Source organism: Phocoena phocoena, chromosome 9 (assembly GCF_963924675.1).
Source record: "Phocoena phocoena chromosome 9, mPhoPho1.1, whole genome shotgun sequence".
Lineage (NCBI taxonomy): Eukaryota > Metazoa > Chordata > Mammalia > Artiodactyla > Phocoenidae > Phocoena > Phocoena phocoena.
In genome coordinates this window covers 21,033,323-21,052,575 of record NC_089227.1, presented here as the reverse complement: position 1 = coordinate 21,052,575, position 19,253 = coordinate 21,033,323, and the positions used below count along the sequence as shown (strand labels likewise).

The window sequence follows — 19,253 nt, the reverse complement described above, 5'->3', positions numbered from 1 at the left end:
CTTGCCTGAGCAGTCAAACCAGCATATGAAAATGGAACGGTTGTGCTTATTTTTCCCTTCATAGGAAATATTTTGCTTCAACCAGCTTGTCTTTAAAATCTTCTTCTTTGTATTTCTGTCTGTTGCCACACTTGCGGTTGTCTCTCTGTCCTGGGTTAGGGTTTGGATTATCTGCCGAGCATTCAAGGAGGTTCCTTTTCTAAGAACTATTTATCAAAATCATAGAATTAAAAAACAGCGTTAACACCCTATAAGAATTCCTAAAAGGCAGCACTTTTGGGGTCTTTAACCTCTCAGTGATAGTTTCAGAAAATTGTTTGCCTTATTTCTCCATTAAATACATTTTCAACAGCTCAGCGGCTTCTCTCCTAGATTCATTGTGAAGAACTTACCACTGTGTTTCATTTTTTTCTCTCTTCTACCATTATGATGACAATGGTGGTGATAATGATAACTACTACAATTAATAATAAAACATTATATTTGTATAATAGAGAGTTTACAAGGCACCTACATACACTTTATATTATTTGATCATGGTCAAATCTGGTTGACATATATCATGAAACCAAATTTAAAACTTTTTACACATCTTGCTTAAATTTGGTTTAAACAATAAGGAACATAGAGTCAAAACACAGATTCTGAAAGCTCCTTCTTTCAATTGTTCATCCATCCTTTGAACAAATATGTATGGGTATTTCCCATGTGACTGAGTCCCTGCCTTTGGAGGGCTTACAGCATTGTGATAGGCAAAGGTCAATAAAGTTGTCCCTTGGTATCTATGGAGATTGGTCCCAGGATCCCCACAGATACTAAAATACAAGGATGCTCAAGTCCCTTATATAAAATGGCATAGCATTTGCATATAAATGACTTACATGTAATGTATTTGCATATATTTTGCATATAAAATATGTTCTCATACATACATGATCATATTTAAGGCATCTCTAAAGTACTCATAATACCTAATACAGTATAAATTCTATGTAAGTAGTTATAAATACAATATAAATGTTATGTAAATAGTTGCCAGGCATGTCAAGTTTTGGTTTTTGGAACTTTCTGGAATTTTAAAAAATACTTTTCATCTATGGTTGGTTGAATGCGTGGATCCGAAACCTGTGGAAATGGAGGGCCAACTTTTTTTTTTTTTTTTTTTTGCGGTATGCGGGCCTCTCACTATTGTGGCCTCTCCCGTTGCGGAGCACAGGCTCCGGACGCACAGGCTCAGCGGCCATGGCTCACGGGCTCAGCCGCTCCGCGGCACGTGGGATCTTCCCAAACCAGGGCACGAACCCGTGTCCCCTGCATCGGCCCGCGGACCCTCAACCACTGCGCCACCAGGGAAGCCCCCGGAGGGCCAACTTTTAAAGAAATGCTGAGGAAAGGCACCCAACCCAGGACTGATGGGGGATCATAGAAGGCTTCCTGGATGCAGGCATACCTGAGCTTTGCCCTAAGGGATGAGCAGGATTTAGTTATTCGAACGAGGAGAGGCAGATTCTAGACACAGGGAACAGCATCTGCAAAGACACAGAAAGAGAACTGCTCCACCCAGAAAGCATACCTAGAGCAGGGAATGGGAGACCTGAGGAAGGGCACATCAACACCAGTTAAAAGCCCTGGAAGAGTGAGATTTAGAAAAAAAGCAATCTAATAAAATTCCCTATATGAGATTAGTGTTAGTAATATTTGACAAAGAAAAAAGAAAGTTTGGGTGATAAAGATACCAAATCGTAATTCAGAGTTGACTTCTACAATTGGGCTACTACATTATCTTGGAATTTCAGATGTATTTCCATGTTTTAATTTAGAGGATTTTAAAAGTAAGAATGAGAAATGGAAGCTCTTGAATGAAGAGTGCCCCCTGAATCTCCACCACAGCGGCCCCCTGACTTGAGTGAGAAGCCAAGGCACCACCCCTGCCCAAGTCAGAGACGGAACATTTTTTGAGCTGTGACTAAATCTTTTCTAAAGGGAAAATACACAAATAAGAAACACGTGACATGAGGTACCCTGCCCACATCAAGGCATAAGCCCTCAGAACTCTGCAGCGGCCCATAACTTCTTGTTCCCCTTCCGTTCCCCTCACCTCCATGACCCTTCCAAGCCAGTATGTGCTCGGGTACAACCTTGATTAAGGACTTTTCTGGAAATCCACCAGGGCCCTTTCACACTTCTCTTTGGATGAAGTTTCTTAGGAGATGTTGGGATGTTTTCTTTTTAGGTGATTACTGTCTAGAACATAGCATAGAGTCTCAGACAGAGTTCAACATATAAATTAATTGAGGCAAATAAAATCCACATAGTTTCAGTGCTCTCAAATCTGAATTTCAGTTTCCAGTGGGGTTAGAAGTTCTCTCTGGAAAAGCCTGCTGTCTTGATGGGCTTCTGTGCCTCGCTGAGGCAATCGTGCACAGCAGTTTGTAACTGGAGCCAGGTCCTATAATAGGCACTTGGATGCCATCTAATTCAATCACCAGTCTCACGGAAGACATGGGAAGGTGAACCAAAGCACTCAGTGTAACCCCTTGGAAAAGATTTTTACTGTAATAGTTATTAAATAATATCTAACGAAGGTTAATTGTGAAAACAGCCATGATATATTGAAGGTCATTATCGAGTTGAAAATCAGCCTGTCCTTTGCTCCAGGAGGGCCATTATGGCCCAGGTGTCCTTTCGTCAGAGCACCCAGTGGCGATACCTGTGACAGGCAGAATTCTGATTCTGTTTTTCTGATTTTATTCGAATTCAGCCTCCCTTCCTCTTTCTCTCCATCTTTTAGCATTTGTTTCCCATAACAATAACATACCTGTCTCTAACAATTTTTGTAGGTCACTTTCACTGAAACTTCATTTGGTCTCCTGTAAGTACTGTTGAAATTGTTATGGTTTGGCTCCAAGTGCCTAAGGCAGTATTTCAAGAAAGCTTTACGGTATATGCTAAGGTGCACAAAAGCTGAACTCTCTGTGTCGTGGAAACGAAGACGGTCACTATAACTGAAAAGCAAAGCTAACATTCATTGACTCAACCGGGATTAACCGAGGGCCTACTTGTCAGGAACTGTGACAGGTATAGATGACACAAAGGCAATAGGTGCGTTCCTTGCTCGTGAGGGGTCTGGAGTCAGCGGGCGAAACCAGCCTGTAGAGAAAGAATTATGACAAAGCTAACCTGTGACCTCGGACCATTAGCCACAGAAATGGTCCACAGCTAAGTCTCTCATGAGACACAGACTGGAGACATGGATCGTTGTGTTGGCATAAAATTCTAAAGGAGCTCAATTCCTCACACCTAATGATCATCTAGGATCACTTCAGTCATGTATAATCATGTGAAATAGGTTCCTGTGGTGTGAGGGCAGTTAGCTGATTGCAGCCAGCCAGGCATGTTTGTGGAGACATCCAAGCAAGCCTTGAGCAGACACTACCACGGCTTGGGGCTGAAGGAAGTCCAGGATTACTATAGTCCGTACAAAGATTCAGTTGAGCCAAGCCAAATACTTTCTATATGACTTTACTACAAAAATGCATACAATACAGAGTTCAATTGTTTTTTTCTTACAATCTAAACTGTTAACTGCTAAGAAATACTGAAACTTTTGGGAATTTCCTGGCCGTCCAGTGGTTAGGACTTGGCACTTTCACTCCCAGGGTCCTGGGCTCAATCCCTGGTCAGGGAACTAAGATCACACGTGCCGTGCAGTGCAGACAAATATATATATGTGTGTGTGTGTGTGTGTGTGTGTGTGTGTGTGTGTGTGTGTGTGTGTATATATATATACACACACACACTGAAACTTTTACCTTTACCTGCCTTGGCTTTCCAATAAGAAGAGAGGTTTTGGGCTCCCCTGGTGGCGCAGCGGTTAAGAATCCGTCTGCTAACGCAGGGGACACGGGTTCAAGCCCTGGTCCAGGAAGATCCCACGGATGCCGCAGAGCAACTAAGCCCGTGCGCCACAACTACTGAGCCTGCGCTCTAGAGCCTGTGAGCCACAACTACTGAGCCCGTGTGCTGCAACTACTGAAGCCCATGCACCTAGAGCCCGTGTTCTGCAACAAGAGAAGCCACCACGATGAGAAGCCCATGCACCGCAACGAAGAGGAGTCCCCGCTCGCAGCAACTAGAGAAAGCCGGTGCACAGCAACAAAGACCCAACACAGCCAAAAATAATAAATTAAAAAAAAAAAAAAAGAAGAGAAGTTTTACCTGCAGGGCCTCAAGCAAGTTCGAGGATTTGGTAATAGTTTTGTTAAAGAAAAATCTGCCAAGATGTGAATAGAAATGAGTAGAAATGCAGAACTTGTTAGACTGGGCCAAGAAATGGCAGTCTTATCTCACTCTGCCTTGCCCCTGAGACACTGCTGTAAGGTTGTCAGTTTCCCCAAGGGGACCGCAGATAAAAGTATTTCTTCCACAGGACAAAAAAAGAATGCCTAGGATTCATCTTATGTCCTTTGGTTAGTTTCCTACACGTGACATCTCCTTGATCCACACAAAACAAACACACACATTCCTGAATTACCTCTACCTGGTTTGGGTGTGTCTGTCTGTCTGTCTGTGTCTCTTTCTCTTCCTCTCCCCCACGGCCTCCATGGCCTCCATTCTCTCTCTCCTCCCCTGTCTCTCTCTCAATTCTAACTAGAACTTGATACTTTAAAAATTCTCTAAGAACAAGTGGAGGAGATCTTTAAAGTTTCACTTTAGTAATGCAGCTCAATAGAAAATAGCTCCACGGTGTGTGGGAAAAGAAGACTACATCAGAGTCACAACTGGTCTTTTTCTTCATCCCTGAACGGGACGCACATTTGCCACTGGTTCTATCCAGTTAACCGTCCCCCCCCCCGCCCCCAAACAATTCACTGCAATGTAGGAAAGGGACACTTCAACGCGCTGCAGCTGGGCAGCTGTATGGAGGTCGGAAGGTAAAGAGAACCGCTTCTCCCCCTGACAAACCCGTCTTATTCATCGGATGCTCAGAGGATGAAAGTGAAAGGAATCATATCCCAAATTTATTTACGGAGTTCCCTGTAAAATGACTCTATATAAGGCTGATATTGGAATGAAAGTTGAAAGTAAACCTTTTTACCATTTATGTCATTTCACAAGGAGAGATGGAAGTCTTGAGGCTGGGCCTGGACCGAGTTTGTTACCACTGACACTAGATCCAAATGAGTTGACCCACTTTTGCAATCTGCCCAGAACACCTGTAAGGTTCAGATCTATGACTGTGGCAGCATTTCCATCTCATTGCCTGACCAGCGTCCCACCTCAAATTTTTTTTTCTGAATTTGGTAAGATTTTGGACTGTTCCCAAACTTCCATTGCTCCCAGTGAGGCAGGAAGACTGTCTCCACTGGCACCCTGGAATGGACAGGGGCTTGGGAGAGACTGAAAGTCTGAGACAAGGGACTAAGGACCCCTCGGTTCAGCCAGCATCAGAGTTGTTTTCTTCTCCTTCTGAGGGGACCTCACATGGAAAGCTGCCAAGCCAAGAGGTCAGCTCAGGCTCCCAGGAACTCAATAAAAATAACATCCCTAACTCTTCCCGGAGCCCTATCCTGAAAATCCCACACCAGAGACGTCAGCCCAGCCCCCTGTGCAGCCCCTGAACCCCTCTGCTTCTCAACCTCCCACACAATCTTCCAACCCACCATTTCTCTCTCTCCGGCTAATTTTTTCTCCCTTAATTCTCATGGCTCTTAGTAGGGAGAAGGGAAAATAAGAAACAGACAAGAGAATGAGAACATCAGATTTTCTAAGTGTGACTGTTTCTATCACACCGCAAGATTCCTTTTGCCTTCCACAGGGTTCTTGTTGAAATGTCAGTCTTGAAACAGAAGTGTCCTCAGGCAGTGCTCTCTGTCAGGGTTTGAGTTTGGGATCAAGAGTGCTTATAACCCATTCCCGCATGGTTCTCAAGATGAGCCGTGTGGAAATGCTTCATTCGTTCACTCACAAATAGGTACTGTGCACCCCATACAAGATACACAGCCAAATGGGGCCTAGTCCCTGCTCTCATGTGTCCCATGATTTTCTTCCCCACAGTCTCCCAATTTCTCACCTGGATAAACAATGTGACAGCCTCACAACTTCAGGTCCCTTACTCAGTGTCCCACTTTCTCTCCAGTCCACCCTTCATACTGTCTCAGGGAGATTCCTAAACACCACTCTGCTTCCCTGGTCAGCTTACCCCTTGTTCAAAATCTTCAGTGCTTTGCTGTCAAACCTCAGGGTCTTGGCATATGCTGTCCTCTCTACTTAGAATGCTTTTCCTCCTCCTTCACCAGGGGCACTCCTACTGATACTTCAAAACTCAGTTGAGATGTCACCACCTCCAGGAAGCTCTCTCCGACTACCAGCCCCACTCTTTTAAGTTAGATGCCCCTCCATTCTCTTCCCTTAGCACTTTGTCAATACCTCTGTCAGAGCAAAGAGATATTGAATCGTAATTGTCTTATTTACCCACTTTCTCTAACTAGACTGAGAACATGTTGTAAATAGAAGCTATACCATTTATCTCTCTTTACCTGATCTCCCCAGTAGACTGCCTAGCACATAATCAGTGCTCAGAAATTGTTTGATGAGTGAAGAAGCTCAAAGTTGAGGAGGGAAGACTGAGGAGAAGCATACTTGTGTAATGCGGTGTCATAGATGACATAGCGGGGTGCAGTGATGACCAAGCAGAGGGATTACACACTTCTGCCTGAGGAGAAGACAGGGTCTAGGAAGGCCTCCCAAGGGAAAAGAGCTTGGGCAGGCCTTGAGGAAGGTTGGGAGAGCACCAGGCCTATAGGGAGGAGAAGGCAAGAGAACAGTGGCATATGGGAGGCCCTCCCTGCCTCAGTCAGCGTGATGCATCTGGGGAGATCTCCCTTAGAAGAATGATACTGGTGACAGTGAGAAGGCATTGGTGGGAGAGTATTGGAATAATCCAGGTTAAGGCCTGAATTGAGCTAGGAGCTCAGCAGGACCCCCAGGTTTCTGGCTTGGGTAAATAAATGGTGGTGCTATCACCCAGGATTAGGAATTGAGAGGACAAACTATTTTGGGAGAAAGAAACACCCGGTCTGCTGGTGTTGAGCTGGAGTGGCCTGCCGGACATCGAGGTGAAGATGTTTAGTAATCAGTCGGGTATGTGAGTCTGAAGAGAGTAGCCGGGAATGAAGACTCTATTATAACAACTTCATCGGAACTTTTGTTTTTATCTCTACCATTTGATACTGTGCCTTGAGGTTTCAGTGAGGACTGCTGGGAGAGGGATAATTGGTCCCTCTTCTGCTACTGGCTTGGCTGTGTGGCCTCAGGCTAGCTGCTGGACCTCAGGCTGTGCCCGTTGCCTCCTGGGAAAGGTGACAGGGAGACCTGAAGAAAAATGGTGCAGACACTGGCCCTACAACTAATTAATTTAGTCCTGTCTTTTGTGATTCTTCTATGGAGTGTGGAGTTCATGCCAGTGAGGCCAACCTCTTCCACTGCCTTAAAACGGTGCTTCCAAAGGCCACTGAGTACACAAAGGGGGAAGTCTTTACCTTCATTACATTGGGATCCTTGCCCCTTAGGGAGTCCTTTTTAGATGGAGATGTCGCTTCCTTGCTACAATAAACTTGTGTTTGTTCTCCCCCGTCCCCCTTTGGGGGAAGGGGCTTATTTTAATGCCCTTTTGCCATTGTGATGGCAACTTTTTGTTCCTCTTCTTGCCTGGCCTGAAGCATTAACCTAGATATTCCTCCCCTGTAGGGAGTTTATTTGCAATTCTGTCTGCATTATGGAGTTTAGGCTGAGATCTGCTTTGTCTCAGGAACCCAACTAAAACAGCGTTGTTGCAAAGCAACTTATTGTGCCTTTCCTGGCTAATTTGTCTTAAGTGACTTGCACTGAAATCAAACATATTTTAATTCAAAGGTTCCTGGCAGTAATGGTACTGTGGGAATTACATGAGGTGCTCATGGTTGAACCTCTTTTATTCCAAATATCTATTCACAAAGGCTAAACGGGAACTGCTAATGGAACCCAGGCACTTCCAGCAATTCAAGAGGGATTGGTATTTAACCAAACCCTGGCAACCAGGTGTGAGCATGGCAAAGCTTTAGCAAGGGCATCACTCATGTGTGGAGAATGGAGTCATTTTTAATTCAAAGGACTGTGATAGAAAATACATCAAACTTGAATATCAACCAACCACTGTTTACGAAGAAAGCAATAGCATAATAGCACCCAGGAAAATTGAAATGATGCATAACAAAAATTCTCAGAGAAGCCCCAAAACAAATCATTCCATGCAACACTTTGAAGTAGATGCCTGCCTAATGTGTTCAATGAAAAAGCCTTAAAATATTTACTTCTGGATTCAAAGCAAAGATACCAGCTTACTTTGAATTGCAGTATCAAACATATTCCCTAATTTTTTAAGAAAATCCTAAATAGTTCAACTGTGGCCTCTGCCATACTGGCTAAATATAAGTGACATATCACAACCTCCACGGTCTGATATGTGAGTTTCTATAAAGATAAATAAAGTTTGGTGGTCAGATTCAGGATGTAGCCAGGGATTAGCCTCTCCTAAAAAGCAGCAGTCTGCAGCCAAATTGTTCAGTTGCTCTCTGGAAACTGGTCATCTACGGATGCTTCTCTAATCTGTTGGAAATTCGCAACTTGAATAAAACCGCCTTTGGCTGACTTGATGTCTCTTTAATTAACAGGTAGGAGATCAGATCATTGAAATCAATGGGGAGAGCACCAGAGACATGACACACGCCAGAGCAATAGAGCTCATCAAATCTGGAGGCAGAAGAGTCAGGCTACTGCTGAAGCGCGGGACGGGGCAGGTCCCAGAGTATGGTACGTTTCACGTTTTGATTCACCTTTTTTCTGTTTCTTCTGTGTACTGTAAATGCCTGTGCTTATTTATAAAACTACATCAGTTCCCTAATTCTACCTAAATATATATTTAGTGATCAATAGCTATAGGTATATACACATGTGTATATTTAAGCGCAAGGTATATATTTCTGTGAGCTCTTTCTTTTGCTCCCTTATTTAGGTAATGTTGAAAATAGCAAATGTAGGACCTTCAGGGCATCTCTGAGTGTGCAGGGAGTTCTTGCCACGTTCCTATATTAGAACTTTTGTAGTCCTCTGTTCATTTGAGTCCACAGTAATTTATCAGGTATTTCCTAAAATGGCTCGTGCATCAGACTGTCCCGTGAGATGTGTAACCGGGGCCAGGGGACAAGCGAGACCAAATCTTCAAGGTGTGAAGATTAAAACATAAACTTCAGTTCATGCAGTGGTTGCATTGCCTTGGTATTTAGGGATATCCCAAAAAATCACTCCTGGGTTGTATATCTGGATGCTTTTGAGGAAGGCTTTAAAATACATTTTAATTCATAGGTTTGCCATCAGAAATCTTTAATGGTGTTATTTCCCAACAGCCCATTTAAGGCAAGGCTGACATCATTACCTTAGCATATCAGAAAGTGCTGCGTGGTCTTTACATGAAAAACAGAGAAACCTGAGCTGGTCTTTAATTAATCACAGGGATTAACAGAGAGACCGACACAGACAGTTATCAGTACAGAGGCAGTGCAGAGAACACCTGTCCAGATTAGGGAAATACGATCTAACTGCTGATCGAATGAATAGTTCAGATTGTTTGTTGATCTAGATAAATTTGATTTTCATTTTCGCCTTTCCATTCCCCAAAATCTAAATAGTACTTTTTCCTCTCAAATTATGCTTTCTGCCTAAGTTACCTAATAATTGACTGAACACTTCCTTATTAGCAGGACAGATATAATCCTGCATTCAGTTGAAACATCTGAATTCAATGGCCTTTAAATACTTTGTTTCCAGAGTGTTGAACACACCCAAAGCCTAAAGGAAGGGCTGGTTAAGCCCTCACATTAAGAGTAGGACAGCATTCAGAAATTTCTGTAGGGTTGGCTGTACGCCCAAGGAAATATTTCATAGCTTCCCATCCTTAATACTTGGATCTAATTCAATAATTTTAATTATTAACATTAGCAATAAGCACAGGTCTGAGCCTGTGTAATGACACTGGCATTCATCCCTTTGTAAAGAATCTGAACTCTTGAAATAGAATACCTTTTTGCACCCTAGAGCACATAAAGGGATTCAGTAATATGAAACCGACCTGTGAGATTGTCACTTCTGAAAAAGATCTCGTTTTAAAGGTGTGTTTCACTCCATGACAAGACCTGTTATCTATATCCAGGGGTTCTCATAGAGTTAATGCTGTTCTTATTGTTCTAACAAATTAATCTTAGAAATTAGCCTGAACAACATGGCTCTCCTGAACTTTCTATTCTTTTTGTGGAATCACTATTTGGTCCCGACTCCAAGCACCCACCACTCCAGCTGCCACTCTGTAGAGAGCAGTTAGAATAGTCTGCCAACCAGCGTGGCATAACTCAGACTGTAATGCATGAGCATGAAGCTGCCTCAAAGCAAAAAAATGAAAACATGTTTTTGAACAGCACAAAAATTCAAGATCATGTCGACATTATCCCATTAATTCTTAATGTCGTCTGAAAATATCTAGTTAAGGTTAAATTCCAAAATTAACCAACACAGAGAGTTTGAGAAATATCTGTGTACACTTTTGAGGGACCCATTGTCAATACTCTTAACTCCAGCAGTACTGCAGAACTTCTGAATGTATTCTTCTAAAATGTAACATTAAATCATATACACTGGTAGTGGTAGAGCTTGTCTGCTACTTTTGATGTTAGATTTGACATGGATTTTGACTGTAAAATAATTCTAGAGGTTATGTCACAAAAGAACAAATTTAAAAGAGTACAGCAATCTCCTTTAGGGAAGTAAAAGGATCGTCATAAACTAAGTAAACATTAGTTCTTCAGGAAAATCTAAGTCAAAATTATGCGTAAGAAACCAAGAAGGTTAGGGATCACATCAGCATTTTTGAGGATAACGCGTCAAATGGTATTTCTGGAACCTCACAACGACTAATGAGGAGGCTGTTTCAGGGTCCCCGAGACCACCCCACATTCAGAGATTTGCTTATGAGACTCCTGGGGCACAGAATATAGTTGTGCTCACAGCTCAGCTTTAGGACAGTGATGTAGTAAGGACACGCCGTGGGATCATAAGGTGGAATCGGAGGAATCCACGTGCAGGCTTCCTTATGCTTTCTCTGTCTCCCATGAGAGGTCACCCAGAGAGCATTCTGCAAGAAGGCCTTTCTAAGGATAGCGGTCCCAAGCCTGCTCTGCGAACTTGTCCGGCACCAGGAACGAGCCACGAAGTGGCCACACATTCACAGACTATGCAGATGCCCCCAGTGTATGAGGAGTGCTCAAAGCTAAGGGACGTCACGATTCCTCCAGCATCAGTTAAATAGACTCTCTCGTGAAACACCATTTGCTTATTTTTGTTGTTGTCCAAGATAGGCTAGAGTGTATTTTAATAAAATGGGCAAGGGGTGCAGGTCACAAAACAACAGCAACAAGAACAATGAACGAAAATCTTTGAGCTTACTAGTAGATGTGACCAAGAACATAATCTGCTTCGTCCATATGCACCCTAATGACCGGAAACCTGATTTTTCTGTCAACTATGAGTATAATCTTGTGTTTGTTTCCTTTGTTTGCCCTTTAAGATCCCAATCTTGGCATAAAATCTAGCCTTAAAAGCTTGTGAAAGGGAGTTATCAGAATCCATAGGAGATGTTACCTGTTAGGGAAGTGTGGAGGCTTAACCCCGCCTGGGCAAGAGTGAACTCTGAAGGTGAAGAGACTGGCAAACAGCCTCTGGAGGGGTTTAGGTGATAACCCCCAGCCCTCCCTCTGATACCTTCAGAATTCAGAGCAGCTTTGAAGCAAGACCCTTATCTGGACTTGTGGACACGTCAGGGAAAAGCTGATCTCCGTCAAGAGAAATACAAAAACTCTCTTGCTCAGAGCCATTAAGGTGATCTGTGACAGAGAGATAGATAAGCGCAGGTGCAATGGAAAGAAAAACACACCCCAGGTGATCTGTCAGATTGTGGACTACACAATCGACAGTGTGAAGCCAAGTGAGCTGAGGAAGGGAATAAATATGCTGCAAATTTGCCATCCGTAATTACCATGAGACTCATCGGCAGACACACCTCCGCCAATTCAGAGGCGAAAATCAGCAAATGCAGCCACTAGCGAGCATAGTGGCTGCTCCCAGGGGTGGCTGAGCAGCTGTGCGGAGGGTGGGGAAATGATAAGGGCTTCCGCGGAGAAGCTGCTTTCACAGTTAAGTCCTTGAAAGAGCAGCTCAGGAGACAGACACTTCAATTCCACTCTAGTCCTCAGGGTAAGAATGTGTTGATTATAAACTCAATGAGAGCTTGGGTTCCCCCTCCCCTGACACATACATCTCAACAACTAGCAGGAAGAAGGAAACTTGACTCCATCATACTGAGGAAAGGATCAAAAGATGATACAGCAGAAGCAGCGGCCTCCTGAATACTGGTTCTTGCTGTTACAAGTAAATCTAAAAAGGTTAAGAGAAAAGAAAGCATGCATCCTGGTTCTAAAGCTGCACAGGAGTACATTATGCAGATTATCTCCCTGTCTTGACATACAGGTGTCCTTCATTAGCATTCAGGGACTACACGGAACATTTGCTTGATGTACACCCTGAGCCACGGAGCCAGGGCCAGGGTAGATAGAGGTGCCACTGGATGAAAAAATGTCCTCCACAAGCAGTTCAGACCAACGCAGAGCCTTGCCCTGGTAATATTTGCTGTTCAAATCTCATCAGAACAAAACAGAATTAGGCTTTCCCGTCTTGGTTGGTGATCTGACCTGTTGATTCTCTTAAGCAACATTACAGGTCTTTATGACAAGAATGCTGAAGTGAGTTTGATTGTAAATGATCTCAATGGTTTTAGGAGGCCAGGCAGGGTTCCCAGGAGGAAGCAAAATTCTCAGAATACCAGTGGCCCAGGGACAACTTAACACCAAATGTCCACATCTCCCTTTGGGGAAAGAAATAGCCGATCCACGAGTTAGACCTCTGCCTGCACTTCCATTTTCAAAGTTAATTGTATCTTTGATAGGTGTTGAGTGTTACAGGCCTTTGGTAAATGAAACTGTTTACATTTTATAAGGATAATATAACTACATTAAGTAAGAAAAGATCTATTTGAGCCATACTATATATATTCAGACTATAGCTGAAGGAATGAATGGGTAAATAGTTAAAAGTCTTCCTTTAACCAGTAAATAAAAATGATTTACAATAATATTAGAGCACCAGATTAAGCAGTACCAGTCTCTACTTATATGGCACTAAGCAGCGTTTGTTTATTCTTCTTTAATAATATGCATTAGCCTGTGAATGTTATAAGCCTACCCCTATAATCTGTTTACAATTACTTGTTCAAATCCTTTCTTTCCTCTGATCATACAAAGGTCAACTCTAGACATTATACTCCTACCACATATTCCATGTAAGGCAGAACCTGTAATTAATACCATTAATTAATGTCATTACTATTTCCTCAACGAAAGCAGGATTTTTCTGAGCACCTACTATGTGCAAGGCACTTTGCAGGCACTGAAGGTAAGACACAGTCCTGGCCCTCAGTGAGCTGAAAGTCTAAGAATGATTGATTGATATTAGAACGATTGATTCTAATAGTGTGGTGACTGATTAAAAGGTCTCAAAGGATCTGCTCTAATGAAAAAATTTTAATGGGTTTTATTAGTTATTCGTGGCATTTAATAAGTACTTTTAGAGGGTTAAGGATCCTTGAAAAGCACTTGGCTTCTTTAATCTGTTAAGCATTTCCTTTGTAATACTTATGCTAATAATTTGTACTTTTTCTGAAGAAAAGGACTTGCTGAGTGTGGATACATTTCTGCTTAGACCTAGTCTGAATTATTCTCATTTCCAAGTTAGTGAGATAAAACTCTATTGAGCAAATTTGCTAATCATTGCTCTTCCCGTCCTGTGGATCTCAGCCTGGAGCTCTGTAACCTCACAGCCTGAGGTGTCCGTGGTGCACGACTCTGTGCCCCCCCCCCAGACATGGGGAGAGTCTCTGTTGCCTTTGCCTCAGAGACCACGTTTATTGGAACTTTAAATGGTTCCATAGCCTTTGCACTGTTTCGCCTGCATTTTTAATAGGGCAAAAGGTGGCTCGCTTCAATAATAAATTCTGAAATTTAATTTCAGCTTCTGACATTCATGGTTGAGTGTATCTTCCTTTTTCATGAGTGGTTCCACAAATCACTCCAGTTCACCTCCACTGAGCCAGATCCGGGAAGAGGACAGGCTGTCAGGCAGAACCGTGGCTGTATCACACAGAGAACAGGGTTCTTCCTCGGCTGCAAGGCTCCAGACTGCTCTCTGCAGCATTTAGGGAACCCCAGGAAATTCACTAATCATGAAACTTCCAATAAGTTTCTGTTTCATGGAGTCAGACGCAGGGGGCTTCCTTGAAGGATACACAAGTCTGAAATTCTTTTCCCCACTGCTCAGCCAAAACCTCATTTATTAAAGTGCGTTCAGGATGGGGGTGAAAGCCCATTTCTTCACATCATTTTATTGGAAACCTTGGACTGTGATGAAATTCCTTCTTTTTTGCATATTCTCCCAACATACATTGTTCTCTTGCAGGGTATATTAAGTGACTCATTTCCCCCAGTCCTCACTTGTTAGGTATTTAAGACTCTGATAAAATATATTAGACCACGAAGTAACCAAGAAACCAACCAAGAAGAACCAGTTTAGCTCTTGAGGTCTGACCTCCTTCAGTTCCCTAACACATAAATTGTTGGAGGAAATGAGTGAATGAACAGATACCTCTCCCAGCCCCCACTGAGAAGGGCTCCACACGCATCTTGGAAAACCTAAAAATTCCAACTTCTCCAGTAACTCTTGCTGGATAGTTGTATTTAGGTTCTGGTAAGAACCTCCTCTTGCTTTCCCTAACGTGAAGCTGAGCTCTCCCAAGAGAGGGCTGCTTCCACAACAGTCCAGGGAGAAGGCAGCCTTCTCAGAGGCAGCACTGCTGAGCACTGTAAGAGCGTTGGAACGGAACTCAAAGAAGTCACAAATTCCAGAGAGTAGTTTTTATATGGAGGGCAGGGGAGGAGTGGCGATCAAGGTTAAATCCATGCTGGATTTGTCTCCTTTAGCGCTCCTGTAAAGGCCAGCTGCAGGAGTTTCTGCTTTTTTGTTGTCCCCTGTATGTCTTGTCGACCTCTCACTCTATGAGCCGCAGCCCCTCAACCCGGCTCCCCCTTTGCCCATCAAATCTGAATCGCTCTCCATTCAGACTCGCAACTGTTAAAATTAAAGAAAGGAGACTAGATTTTCCTGCCGTTTCCATCTCAGGCTTTTTTGACAGTCTGAGCTCAGCTCCCACCCTCCTCATTGAGGACAGCCTGACCCTGTGTTCAGAGCATGACAGTGTTGAATCAGGATAAGCTTCTGACCCCTCAGCTACACCCATTATGAAGCTGGTGCTAAATGCCAAAGCTGTTTTCCCCACTGTCTGATTTTCTCTTGTCTCAAAAGAGATATGATACAGAAAAGATTTTGACCCCTCTGAAGGAGCTTGCCGACAAAACCCCGCTTTCCAGGTACTGAAAGTGGAGTTTAATACCATAAGACAAATTCCTGGGTAGGTCCAGCCAACTCCCATAACCAGCGAATGTCAAGTCTCTAAAGCATCCCTTCAGAGATGCCTGGGCCTATTGCCCTATCGTGGTGTTCCCTAATCACATAACTCACCAGCGTTCATTTTAAAGTACTCAAAACCCCTCATTTCTAGTGGAAGAATTAGTGAATCCGTAAGGCCAGATTTTTGTTATTTGAGAATCCTGCCTGCAACCTTGCTCAAAGATAGGGTTACCCTGATGTCCTGTTCTGACAAGGACATCCCAACATTTCTTTTTAACTGAACTCCCTCAGTCAGGACCAAAAATGCGATTATATAATGCCTGGCTTCAGGCTTGAATTACATGCTCTAATTGTAGCAAAATCTCTACACACTGAGAATCACACATTCTTCAATGTGCTGTTTGGGTTCAAAAAAATTTTTAACAGAACAGCAAACATACGCTTAGCCTGGACTAAACAGCTCTTAGCTCTAAGTTAGCTCAGACACTTGCTTACAGAAGAATCTGTGTTTACACTTCTGGCAAAAGGTCTCTATTTTTTTTGGCACACACTTTCCAACAGATAGTGACCCTGGCCTCATCAGGACCCTGAATTTTAGGACTGAACATGTAGACTCCTAACATCTGCATCAGATACGCCCAGCACAGGATGCAACTCTGTTTTTCACGTTTCACCATACTTTCTGCTACAGCCTTCATAGCAATTTTTTCCACCATATTCTGGGCTCTTTGATCTGACCTTCTGGTCCGAGGTTTCCTAGCACATGTATATTTCAAGCCCAGTAAAGCCCACGTTTAGAACCAAATGAGAGCCTTCTCTGTGTGACACTAAAACCACTTGATGGTCTTTGTACAAAATTACTTGCATCTTAGCAGGGCTAAATGGTACACTTAATAAATTCTGAAATTTAATTTCCCCCCTCACATTCATTGTTAAGCGTTAGTTCCCTCACCCCAGAGAGGCTCTACTTTCCCTTTAACCTCAAATTGTTCATTCCCACCCTTGAGACTCCCTCCCCTCAGACACAGTCTGTGCAATGAAAAGCATCCCAGGGGGCGTAAGGGGACATCGACGCGCAGCGCTGTTCCATTCTGCGTGTTGAAGCCGTGGATACACAGCAGCATGTGTGGAGCGAGGTAGGCATTCAGACAGGGAATGTCATCAGTGTATACTGGCAAAGCGGGGATCAGGCCCCCAAATGTCTGAGCTGCGTGGATTAAGTGCATCTGATCACAGTAACTTCACATCCCCCTCTACCTCGCACCGTGTGGAGCTGAGAGAACACAGCATCAGGCGTTGCAGGGAGCGGCTATTACATCTCCCAGAGGCCTGTCTCGCGGAGATCACTGACAGATAGTCCAGAATTTCTAGTACCCATCTTCATGTAGGTAAAGAACTGTAGCCCAGACACTGAGATAGACACAGACCAAGACAGCCGCTAAGAGGCTGGTTTCAGAGCACAGACCTCAGACAGGTGAATACAGCCACGTAGAACAGGAAAAACCTGGCTGCATTTTTTTCAGCTTTATTTTTTTCCAGAAAATAATTACAGCCAGCAAGTCAACTGTGAACTTTGACTGTAAATAAGCAAATTGTCACAGGTGAAAAGAGCTGTAAGAATTTATGAGATTATTAGAGAAAACAAAAACATGGGCACACCATGTCTTTAATTTGAGGATTTTTCAAAATTTAGAAACGATTACTGTGACTTCTCAAATGACAGCTGGTCTCACTAAAACACCCTATCATTACGAGAAAATTCTGCAAAAATTCTGAAGTTACGATTTCAACAAGTTTTAAACATTTGTGCCTCCTTAAAAGCACCTCAGAATGCCTTCAATATTTTGAGAAAAAAAAATCTACTTTTGGATTATGAACGTAGCTCAGTCTTTCACTAATTTCACTTGCTGCATGCTTGATAGGGTCAGCTTTACTTAAAGTCTTTATTCTTACTGCCTAGATAATTTTTATTCAGCTGCTCTAAACGTACTAAGCAATCTTGATTCTAACAGTAATACTATATCTTTGTCACTGGTTCTGTTAATTCTAATGATTGGTCCTAGGCTCTTCCTCCCCTTCCTTTAGGAATGGTACCTTCCAGTCTCTCCATGTGCATGAAAAGTGACAAGCATGGGTCCCCATATTTCTACTTATTGGGCCACCCTAAAGACACGGTTTGTAAAATCTGCATGAATATTATCTTTCTCTAATGAGCTTTGGTTTTGCATATGTTTTTAACTGATGTATAATGCTCTCTCTTTCGTAGTAGCTTGTCTAATTATTGCTAGAGCTCTGGAAAATATTTATAGTTGAGACCTTATAAGTGGTAAGGATAGGATTTGCGGGTTCAGGAAAATAAGAGGTGCACCAATTCCAGGGGTCCAGCCTAGAGTGGCCCCAGCAGGAAGGAAAGGCCGGGAGGGTACGTATAGCAGAGGCAGCATTGGGTGAGTTCTGCCCCACACACTTCAGAAAGTCCTCCCTGGGCTTCAGTGCAGAAAAGCAAAGTATATTTCCTCTCAGCCCACGTTTGGCCAGCTCCAACCCAGGCCACCCTTTCTACACCAGACAGACAGAGCCACAGTCGTCACACATTTTAGCCCTAGGAACCCAGAACTCCACCTGGCATCATGCTATTTCCCCAGCCTGCTTTGTGCCAGTTATTCAGTCAGGACTGGATCTTCCAACTCACCTTCCTCCGTACTCAGTGATGCTCCAAGTTTAAGGGGAAAAACACAAAGCTTTTTCTGAGGGTGGTCATAAGTTTGTATCTAAACAGTGTCCACCACTATTTCAAAATGAACATCCTTAAGTGTTGGCTGTATTTTAGCCAAACATCCAGTAAAAATTCTTAAGGAAACTAAGTGTCCTGTACATGTCTGTGTATATATATACACATACACACACAAATAAAGCAGAATGTAGATGACAGCCTTGCAAATATTGTTCATGCAACTTTTTACCCCTCACCTACATCCCTAGAGCAGCCCACGTGTCCACTGTCAGATCCTGCAGTGGGTCTGTGAGTACTGCCACAATTTTTAAAAACTGGGATTTTAAAATGTCAATCTAACTTTTCAGCAGTAATTGATAGGCACGCTCAGTCCCCACGGTTAGCCGTGGAAGCAGGAATCAGACGACACACTTCTCAATTCTGGTTTGATTCTACTCCATTTACACTGTCACAGCCACGGCTAAGCATTTCTCCACCGAGGTCTTTTAAGCTGACCTTTTGAATGTTTTCTGAAATATGTTTTTCAGTTGTGAATAACCCTGCTAGTTGCCATCCAGGACTGGTTTAAATTAAGAATGAAAGGCAATATTCACTAAATGAATTATTGAATTGACCTACTGCTGAACATTTCCTTATCAAGTATGTTTATGCAGATGTGTCTATACACACACACACACACACCATCACAATCATTTTCTAAAGATGTCTACAAAAACAGAAGTTTTAAATGACTCATTTCTCTGAAGTGTCTGTCTCTCAAGGATAAGTTATTGATCAGGGGAAACTTAAATTAGGACATAAAGAAGACAGTTGCAATGTACTGGAAAAGGTAAAAAGCCAGGGAATAGTTCTTGGGGAA

At 43.0% G+C, this 19,253-nt stretch overlaps 1 protein-coding gene across 2 annotated transcripts in view; it reads left to right on the top strand.

Moving 5' to 3' along the window:
- MAGI2 (membrane associated guanylate kinase, WW and PDZ domain containing 2) overlaps window positions 1-19,253 on the top strand; it is a 1,334,711-nt gene that overhangs the window by 1,265,323 nt on the left and 50,135 nt on the right. For both annotated transcript variants that reach the window (XM_065884282.1, XM_065884281.1), the window contains one exon: window positions 8,712-8,850. In XM_065884282.1, coding sequence (XP_065740354.1) covers window positions 8,712-8,850 — 139 coding nt within the window. The remainder of the gene's footprint in view (window positions 1-8,711; window positions 8,851-19,253) is intronic.